Consider the following 11,383-nt stretch of genomic DNA (forward strand, 5'->3'; position numbering starts at 1 on the left):
AATCAGAATAAAAATCTTAATGATACAACAAGGAAGTATGAAACACTTGAATGAACCTAATTTGATGAATTTTGAATAAGTTCAAATCATTTTATATTCCTGACTTAATACAACTTGGTTTACAGATTATATACTGGTTACTTGTTTTCTTACAATAATATACTGATGTTACTCATGTGAGACATAAGGATGCCAGGCCACGAATTAATAGCATAGTATAGTTTTTTCCATGAGCCATTGAGACTGTGAAGATTTCCTCCATGTGATGGTCCCCACACATGGAGGATATCCACTGTCTTCCCGCACTTACCGCTAGATACTTAGGTTTAGCCATTTACATACAACTAGTTAATTACATTTTCCAGCTAGTTCATAGCACAGATATCTTAGTTATCACACTCGTAGACACTCATTTACCAACAATTGCAGATCCGCATCGGTCCTTCATGTGCGCAAGTTCACCTAGAGCAGGCTTGGCTAACCTGTGGCACTCCAGGTGTTGTGAAACTACAAGCCCCAGCATGCTTTGCTAATATATAGCAGCTTATTGCTGGAAGGGTATGCTGGGACTTGTAGTTTCAGAACACCTGGAGTTCCACAGGTTAGCCAATCCTGACCTAGAGCATTCCAGGGAAGCTGCCCTGGAAAATCAAGCAGCACCTAGATTTCAGGGTGCACAGTGAAATAATTCTCCCTTCCCCTCTTTTCTCATGCTGTACCTGTCTCCTGTATGGCATTGCGGTGGCTCCCGGACACTGATAAGCCGCAATGTGATGATGTCATAGTGCCATGCGCTTCCGGTCTATCAGTGTCTGGGAGCCACCGCAATGCCATACAGAAGGCAGGCAGCCAGGCTAGGGTGCCTGGACAGACCAGGGGGCCCGGACAGACAGAAGGGTCTGTATGGGCCCCCCACAGCCGTATCAGCCATAACCCCCTGATGGCGGCCCTGAACATAGACCCAGAAAGTCATTAATTCTGGGATCTGACTAAACACCTGTATGTTTATAATTCTTTAGCATAAAATATAAAAATATTCCTTAAATGACAAAAAAAAGTTAAAGGCGTTCAGCAGGTTCTTTAAATAAAAGTGTGGATGGAATAAAACTAAACATTTTGTAGCGGTATAAGTTACCTCATCCTTTGTGTCACGAAAAGAGGATTTAGAGCTCCCGGATCTTCTGACCACTCCAGACTTTACTTCCTCTTGCTGCCCAAACAGTTCCTCAATTGTTTTTGTATCAATTTGGTACTGATGCTGTCGAGCAGCCATAGTCCAGATGTTGGTTTTACCCCTGACTTGCTCTTCAGGGATGGTTTTCCAAAAGAAGCTCCGTAGCCTTTTCTTCTTATGGTTATTGCCATGTCCATTGTGTAGAAACAGAGGAGGTGGTGGAGCCCCTGGTGGGGGAGGAGGAGGTGGTGGTGGTACTGATTGAGGGCCATTATTTTGAAAGAAAGGTGGTGGCGGAGGTGGAGGGGGAGGTGATGGTGCTGGTACTGGCAGCGGATGTCCAAGCATTAACTCTGTGATGACCACACTGCACTCACCATTCTCTTTATCGTTGACCAATGAGACACAGTTCATAACATGCATCTTGATGCAGGAATATCTTCATATGGTACATCACTAACGGTAAAATCCAGAGCAGTAGAAAGACATCCGAAGTCCAAATCTTCACTCAGCATTATGCTTATGCTCCATTTTTAAGACCTAAAAAGAATCAGAACGAAAGAAGAAAAAAAGAAGATTATTTTAATTGTGAGGATTGTAAACTATATGAAGTCTGAGAAATTATATTACTGGCAAGAAAGAAAATGAGATAATCAAAGAACTGTAAATATCACCACTCATGTTAAAGGATTATCCAGTCTCAAGTTCTCTCAAACCACCTAGCAGTGCCATGACAAGTTGTAATGTAGATTGTGATAGAGTGATATAAATTAATGCATTACTGTGTTTGTAACCACATTGTATTGTACATTGAATGGGTCTATGGTCAGTCTTAGGCAGGCACACATATAAATATTTGTATCATTCATACCTGTATTTATGAAACCTTTTTTTTCCAGTTAACAGTAGCAACCAAACAAAAAACTATATTACATACAAACATCTTGCCTCTCTAGGCCAATCCCAAGTCTTTCTCTCGGAATGTGAATAAATATTTTCCACTACCAGACGAAAGCTGATGAAAGTTTTCCCCCCATGTTTGCAGGAAAAACAGAATTACCTGCGGTCACCCTTTAGCTGCCTAAACCTCACTGATTTATACACTCACATACGATGCCTTAAACAGCTGGATAAAAGGACACAGGGTCCAAAGGTGGCAATGACAAACACATTCTAAGATATCCCTTTCCCATGATGTAAAACGTCTCTAACTCTCTAAGAAACGAAAGTGGTGTGTAGACAAGTACATATTCATCCTAAAAATCCACCTGCTGTGTCTTAATCTCTTGCTATGAATACAGTAATGAACAAACATGACCCAAAGAATCATACAGAAATATGTAGATTACTGTGGGTTCCTTTATGTCAGGGTTGCGGCCCAGCACGCCTGTAAATGTGGCCCAGAAGGAGTTTTGGTTGTGGCAAGGGGGCAGCACTGTTCATTGAAAAAAAAAAATCCTGCAAAAAAAAAAAAGAAAAGAAAATACTTACCTTGCGGTCACGCGGTCACGTCAGCTTGTTCTCCGACTCACTCCCTTGTCTCCTCCTCCGTGCGGTGCTCGCAGTGAATGTCGGGCGTGATGTCATCACGCCCAACATCCATTGTGGAGCGCAGCACAGAGGAGTCACCAGAATTGGAGAAAAGAAAAGAGGACAGGAGAGCAAGCCGATTAAAAGGTAAGTTAAGGGGGATTTTTTTTATTATTTCAAGGGACGCTGACCAGTGAATAAAAGTCACCTGGTCCTGTAGCATCATGGACCTTATCTCCCTGCTACATACTTCTACTTGTAATACTAATGGGGCATTATATATTATTCTCTTTGGCCTATTATAAGTTGTTATCCCTTAACTAACAGTGGTGTAATTAGCAAAACAGGTCACAATTTGGGGTCACAGTGATGTATATGTCAGGTACCGCAGGCCTGGTCAGGGCACCCTGATATACAATGCCTGGCTTAAATGCACTTTATTGATATTGCATCGAAACAATACAAAAAGTGATTATAGTATAATAACTAGAGAAGATTTTTTGAACAGGGCGATTGAAAGGTAAGTATAGGGGGATTTGAAAAAAAAGTGATATATATATATATATAAAAACTATGTTTTCTATGGTTTTTTTGGATGATCAGCTATCGTTATTGTTAGTGTATCTTATGTGCGGCCCAAACCAACTCGTCGTCTGCCAATGTGGCCCAGGGAAGCTAAAAGGTTGGACACCCCTGCGTTATGTAATCTATGGACAGTGGTTTCCATAGATGAGCTGTTTAAGCGCGCTTTCCAAAAGAGCTTACACTTCAAGCTCAGGATGGGCAACCTTTCACCCACAATGTTGAACCAGCACACTGCCTGGAGATTTCTAATAAAAGGAACAATCTGATGATAAAGGAGTAGAGTAGTTATCAAAAACATAATATTGGATTTATTATAATAAAAAAAATGAACCTGCATAATCCTAAAGTACTAGCTGCTACTCTATGAAAGGTTTCTTTGGAAATTGACAAAAAATATATATGTTGACCCAGTTTATGTGTGCCTATATAGCCCGCAAAATTCAATATTAATTGCCTGTAGGTCACAATATCACCAAACAAGGATATTTAGGTCTACCATATGTACCGGTTATTTCAAGGAGAGTCACAGCTTTCACTACTGGGAACCTTTAATTACAAAAAAAGGGTTTTTTTTCCTACAAAGTAGTAGTAATAGAATTTTATATTATTCAGTATTTGGAACCAGTAAGAGCTCCAGTAATAACTCTCTCTCACAAGGCTATCCTGTTGTAGGTGGTTTTTTCTGGGACTCCGATTAGTGGTGAGTGTTTTCAATACAACTTTAAGTACAGACACAGAAAAGTGTCCTATGGATATATCCAGCTGCTATGAATACAGCTGTTCAGACAAGCACTTGTAAGCTAGTATCAGCTGTTTTAGCACTTTTCTTTTAAAGTAACCTTGATCTTTGTATAGTCGATGACGTGTGGACATTGGCAGCTTAGTATTACAGGTGGGAGATTCCTATTGTAAGAAACAATACAAACACACATCTAGAAACATCTGGTTATAGACAATTTTCATCCTGTGACTATATTGCCCATCCAATATCGTCAGCCTTTGTCATGCATACTTTGGAAAAACTCATCTTCCCTCCTACTCAGTGTGTGGTCACAGGGCGACCGATTTTGCTGTTGCTAATGACAAATGGAAAGCACTATAGGAAATGTAAATAGAGCTTCTACCATAACCATTACAGTATGACCACACACAAAAACACAAGCGAGAAAAAAAACCCCTTGATATTTAAAAAGCCAAGTGCACAATAACCAGTAAACAAACAACCCATCAGTGTTTACCTCTTTTTTTAAAACGGACTTTATGACCATGCCAGAAACAATCCTGATTACTTGTATCCTGTTAAAACAAATAGGTGTCCCTTTGTCCATTTTAAACATCTCAATTACTGATGGGTATCTATTTGCCTAATGATGGAGTAATTACTGTGCACACAAAAACAAATACGATTTACCTGCATTTACAGCGGACAAAAAAAAAACTACAAGGCTTTATCTAATAGGACGGACAACTTCTTTCTTGGTTCAGGTCCATTCCCTTTACAAAAAAAAGTTGCATACTAACTGTTCAAAAGCAGGAACAAAGATATTTTATTAGCTTTACACATATGCAGCCAAAGTACAATAAAAGGATAAAATACACAGAGCTTAGTAAGTGGAGAGACAGGGCTGTGAAAGTTCTCATTGTTTTTCTACAAAGTAACAATCTGGGTTGTTGGGCATGATATAGTCACTTCCACCCATTAACCATTTATACATTTCTGGCTGTGAGAAATAATGTTCTGCTACTAGAAGAGGATTTTAATAAGCCAAGGTAAATTATATTGTAGGGAGTTTATGACCAGTTATCTACTCACTAAAGCTGGGTACACACTACAGAAATTTCGACCAACTTTTTATGCAGAGTGATTTTACATACGATCAATGGTCCGATCGCTCGGTCCATGGACTGCATACACACTAGCCTTGTTTAGGATGATAAAGGGAAGAGCGGACGTCCCTTTATCGACTTTTTACAGCCATGTTGTCGTGAGCAATGACTAATTTCGTACTCACTGTTGTGGATCGGTCGGAAGTTTATACACACTACACAGCGGAAACGAGATTGGAACGAAAATATTAAACGGTACGACCAACCAAATGAGGCGACAATCGTCCATTTGGGCAGACTTTCGACCATCGTGTCACTGCACACACTGACTAGACTTTGAACGAGCAGTTGTATGTTGGCTGATTTAGCCGATTATTGGATGAAAACTGTGTAGTGTGTACCCAGCTTAAAGCCATCAAATACTCTACGCACCTAGACTTAAGACAAAAGTTTAAATAACACCAGTATATATTTATATTTTGTTTAAAAAGGGCAATTTTTTAAGAGAATTCAGTTTGTGGTGACTTCATTCTGAACCAATCAGGTTGCTTATATTTCCAAATTGAATGCTAGTGTACCTAAGCGTTACATGCAATACTGTTTAGCTATGTGGAGTTAGCCAATTAATAATAGGTTTCACCATAATACAAAATAATCATACTATTCAATCCTTACCAACAATGGTATGGCTGTGGAGTGGTGTCACAGCATTGGGCAATGGAGGAATGGCATACGTAAAAACAGGTATAGTTACTAAACTGCGGGTTTGAAAAAGTGGAGATGCTGCCTATAGCAGCCAATCAGATTCTAACTGTCATTAATTTAGTGTATTCTACAAAATGACAGCTAGAATTTGATTGGATGCTATAGGCAACATCTTCACTTTTTCAAACCCGCAGTTTAGTAACTATACCCCCAAGAGTATAAGGATGAACATGTAATATATTATAGATTGGATGAACTATAACGGGAGATCATATGACCAGAAAATGCTGCACATAAAAAAAAAAAAAAGAGCAGAGATATGGTGGAATTATCAGCATATTGATTTGATTTATAAACATGACAACTTAAATAAAGCCTACTCAATAAGTAACACAAACACAATACAGAATGAGTGGATGTTTAACTAGGAAGAATATAATTGAGGTCAGTGGAAATCCACTCACTTCATAATGAAAGCCCATGGCATGTCATCTTGCCATCACAGCTACATCCTGAATAGAAGTGATTGAGCAGGTAAGAAACTGGCAAAACCACTCGTCCAGATCCCCAAATCAATTGTAACATCCTGCCTTCAGATAAGGAACAAGTGCAGAGTCTGGGAGTGGACTGAGGAACAAACAATGGAAAAACCATCAAGATGACACTTCACCATGACTTGAAAAACAAAGTTAAGTCTTAAATCCCTTTGTGTAAAAATGGTCACGGAACGTGTGAAGTGAGAACAATACTACAATCACCTTAATAAGGGAAACTAAACAAATCCATAAGAAAAGGGAACAGACGCTTATAAAATAAAGCCATATACAATAATGTTTTTGCCTAAGGGGATTTCAAGGCTTTGTTTTGATATTTCTGCACATTTTATTATCTCCCTGCCCTTTAATAACTAACACTGCAGTGTTACATTCAGAATGAGTTACATAAGACTGCCTGTGCTTGGAACAGTAAGTGTAACATCACCTGAAGAGTAATGTAATTCTAGCATGCTAGAAACCCCTCCAGATAATTTACCTTACCCCCTACTCATCATCCAAACCTTCTTATGTCCAAAGGGTCTAAACAGTAAACTGCTGATACGTGAAAATATTCTTTAAATCAACTAGTTTCTGATTATTTCCTATAGGGGACAGCTGTAATCATTTATATGAATTATCCTATACAATATACCAGCCATAAAATCAATTTGCTTATCTACAATTCGATTAGTGAAATATTTGATGTGTAAATATCAAGCACAGTGACTGCTTTCAACACCTTTGCTTTGGAGAAACAGACAATATTGAAAATCTTCTGAGATACAGTATAAACCCTGCATGATGCAATGAGTTGAATCCTATTTAGCCCAAGTAGCCAAAAATGTGCCCAACTCTGAGGATTCATCAATCCACATATAGGGGTCCATTTATCACTGCTTTTTCTTATATGACAAAAGATTAACGGTGGGGAAATCAGATATTTCTCTGGCATTAACCCACTTACCGGCACACTTACCGCTGTCCCCATAGACCTCTATGGGGACAGCAACATTGGGCAATTTATTAAAAACAAAGCTTTTCACAGCAAAGTGATGTCATCTCGGTGCTACCTGTCTCTTTAAATGGGAGTCAGCTGAAGTTTCAATGGCTTCGCTGGATCCCTCACCTGTAAAAGTGCTATCTAAATGCACAGAGCACTTTCACCATTCGTGGGTAGGTTTAAGCTGCCGGTGAACAGAAAAAAGGCTTTGTGGAGGAATAGGGTCTTTGCTGGGGCTCCCAGAGCAGCACCAGTTCAGTAAATTGCAGCAGTACCTCAATATGTACCACTGCACTTTGCAGTTATACATGTTCAGAGTTACCAAGCTGGGATCATAAATAGATCCCATAATTTTGGAACCAGCTGAAAAAAAAAACCAGACATTTGATTTAAAAGATATAGGAGATCTATGAAACACCACATAATGTCCACCATCAGCAGGGCCTGATTATCCAATAGGCTGCATCGCTAAGCTTGATGGGGGGGGTGCAAAATGGTCATGACCCATTTAAAAAGTCAAGTGGAGATGAGGTTCAAAATACCAGGAAGATAAACACTGTTTGGCGGGGTGAAGAAAGACAGATTTTAAATGAAGGTGGGGTTTCTTCTTACCTACTGCATGCTAGCTGGCTATGATAGCGAGGGGGCACTACGAGCTTCTTAGCCTAGGCCTGAAACATTCATCAGGCCCTGGCCATAAGTAGGATAGCAATGGAGGCCTTGTCCAATAATGAACTTTGATAAATGCATGTACATCTATGTTTTGCATCATTAATACATCAGTTCAGTAGTTGGTAACCTAACACCAAGCAGTTGCAGAAACAAACCGACATATCCAATACTGCATAAAACATCAGTGACATTTATGCTGTGCTTCTTACATATGTCTCTATTTATCTGCAATGTAAAATGCAACACACACATCTCCTTCTTTTATACAAGTGTATCAGACACTGGAGCTTCTCAAATGTCTTCTCAGTTAACCTCCATAGACCATGTTTTGCAGATAATCAAACACATGCAAATGTGTCTAAATTGCTTATTTACTAATTATCCCATGTTATCACACTGGGAAATACTTAAAACCTGAACTGCTGAGGGTACCTGAGAAGATGGTTTGCTCTAGAATATTTCAATTATTTACTAAGTAGCCCCTTTTATCTGTTTTTTTTGTTGTGTACCTTCTGATTTGTCTTGTACATAGTTTATATAAGTCAGGTATATGCATACCATAATTTGAGAAAACCCACACTAGATTTGGACTGAGTGTCTTTGAAGCAGCACATAACACATTATAATTATATTAACATAACCCCACTAATAACCGTAGGACCACAAGTGCAGAAACTAGAGTATTTTGCAAACTTCAATGTTACATGTGCTAATGGCCGTTTTAAAGATTGCAGACATTGTTGCAATAGGTTGAGGTAGACAAAACTCCACATAAAACACACACACACATTAGATAGACACACACATACATAACTACACACAAATATACACTATGTAAATCAGCTGGGCCCTTAGGCTAATCTATTGCCAGCTTCTGTGGAAAGGAGACCTGTTCGTGTAAAGGACTTTTCCTGAGAAGAAACAATTATACCACAGATCAAAATAAAACATACCTGATAGAAAAAGCCCACTCACTAGGACTGTACATAGATACCATCAGGTATCTGTTTTACATCTATACATAAATATAAACATACAGGGAGAATAAAAACACCACATTCCTGACAGGAGACTATTTTGCCTAGATGAATAGATAGCTCCCAACTTTCACTTACTTGTGGTTTTGTTGCTATGTGTTAATCTTCCCATTTTTATTTTGTTTATAGATTTTACCAAAAAAAAACCAAAAACAGTTCCCCATCCTAAATAACTAGGAACATCTAACATCATAATATTGCTACCATAGCCTGTTCTGTAGCATAATGCAGTTATTTTACAAATAATCACTATGTAGCCATGTTGTATGCATTTTATTATAGGTAACAACACAAACACATTTGTTTTTTTTTCCATAGGCTATGCCTATGTTTCATACTAGCATCCCTGTTTTATATTAAATAGAGGGACTCCACTTACCTGACTTGTGACTAAAGGTAAGTGTCTCCCATAATCACTTAGTCTCAGGAACATGACAGGTTGCCATGTTTCTCCCCAATAACTGTATTATTAACTATTGAAACGAAAATAAGTCACCTCTGCCCAGATGAATGCAACACAACAGGTTGCTCGACAGCTTTCCTGGGAAAACCAGTAAGTAATGCTTGTGATTGAGCTGGGATGAGCTCACCCTCACCAGTTCTCCTCCCCCCACCCAGCCCAAGAGTCTCTCTCCCATCCCCTCCCTTCATTTTACAATGCAAACCTTATTTGATGTCACTTGCCTGCTCTCCCATTGAATGATCCTGGGTGGAGGTTAGCATCCAGCGTCCCTCCCCCTCAAAAGCGACTCAGTCTCTAAGGCTGGGGACCAAGGGGAGTTTATAGCTCCTACTTTGATTCAATGGGGAATAATGACTTGGAAACCATGGCTCCGCGTCGCCAAAGCCCCAGCATGCGAGGGCGATCACTGGCCACAGTGTCTGAGCCCCACAGACAATAGCACAGCGCACACAGGGAATTGCCAGACACAATCAAGGATCGATAGGTCTCAGGTTTGCCAGGATCACAGAAAGAAGTTTTTACTCGGTAACTTAAGAAGCCATTTGATCACCTCAAAGTAAAAAAAAAATACAAATTGCCGCATGTACTTTGAGTTAAATCCAAGTGCACATTTTAAAGTCCTAAAATATCTGTTCTGAGGGGGAGCATTACCCAAGAAAGTATTAATAAATAACACATTAGCCAATGCAGTGGAAGTATTCAATGAGTGGAGTTAGACTCTTAGAAACCTGTCAAAAATAATACAAAACAACATAACAAGAGCAGGTAGACAGGACTTTAGATTGAGTACCTAAAGTTCATCCAGAACGTAGGTCTATAATAAGTGATCACCAAACAAGTGCATTCTGCAAAACGCGAATGGGATCTGATGTGTAGCTTCAGTGTAACCTCTTTAGAAATTACCATTTAAATCCAAACGTGTTATCAGATCAGATCAACGAGTATATATGAGTTACTGCAACATCAAAGCACCTGACGTCCCCTGGGAATACAGTATATAAACTCCAGGCTAGTACAGCCCTGCTAAGGCTGATCAGGTGTATCCCGGTGTTTCCTTCAGACCGCATACATCTGCAGGTAAACTGTTACTGTCAGTCAGATCCCACTTACAAGCTCAGTGCAACACAGGCAGCTCATTATCAATCTACTGTGATACAGGAAAAAAAAATATTACCTGTCATGTGTCTGCACCTCCATGGAAATGAGAAATAACATTTGCTCCGTTCACAGTGACTGACGCTTAAGAACAAAGCAGCCGGGAGAATAAATAATCCAGCAATGTTGTGCCCAGTGATGACCAAGCCGCCGTCTCCAGGGAGCTGCTCCAGTATATCTGCTGGCAGCCTATGACGGCTGTAGTATCTGTACACTGGCAGCACGGAGACGATGCCGCACATGCGCAGAGTGTTCATCTGAAGGCGGGGCTGAGCAGGTACAGAGACCTATCCTGCAATCTCCAAGTGGGGATGTTTCAGCTTTAACCTCCCACTGTTTCCACTATAACTATTTACTATCAAGTGAGGTGATCATGCTTTTTAAAAGTTTCCAGTCACGGGATTGATTTATTTTACCCAACCCAAGGGGACTTCTAATAATTCCATCACAGCAAACAGTCTAGTTTAGTGTTCTTTTAAGCTCTCTATTCTTATTATTCAATCAGCTTGTTGAGACTACTATAAGTAATTGAATGTATTAGCTTAAACACAAACTGAAATCACAGTCCCCGTTTCTCCCGAGTTTCAGATATTTATGATTGGCTACCAGTAAGGTTAGTTTTAGCTAAAAATGGGTATCTGGACAGAAACAAAAGTGGCACGGTGGCTTAGTGGTTAGCACTTCTGCCTCACAGCACTG

General features: G+C 39.6%; 1 protein-coding gene across 3 annotated transcripts in view; it reads right to left on the bottom strand.

Annotated features, from left to right (window-relative positions):
- The window catches only part of FHDC1 (FH2 domain containing 1), a 42,477-nt gene extending 31,581 nt beyond the window's left edge, over positions 1 to 10,896 (bottom strand). Inside the window, exons 1-2 of one of the 3 annotated variants that reach the window (XM_075198640.1) lie at positions 10,704 to 10,896; positions 1,136 to 1,714 (exon numbers count right to left, since the gene is read on the bottom strand). In XM_075198640.1, coding sequence (XP_075054741.1) covers positions 1,136 to 1,597 — 462 coding nt within the window. In that variant the 5' untranslated portion in view covers positions 1,598 to 1,714; positions 10,704 to 10,896. The other 2 variants (XM_075198657.1, XM_075198650.1) reach the window with 2 other exon arrangements.
- Between the last annotated feature and the right edge of the window lie 487 nt (positions 10,897 to 11,383).

Source organism: Mixophyes fleayi, chromosome 1 (assembly GCF_038048845.1).
Source record: "Mixophyes fleayi isolate aMixFle1 chromosome 1, aMixFle1.hap1, whole genome shotgun sequence".
NCBI lineage: Eukaryota > Metazoa > Chordata > Amphibia > Anura > Limnodynastidae > Mixophyes > Mixophyes fleayi.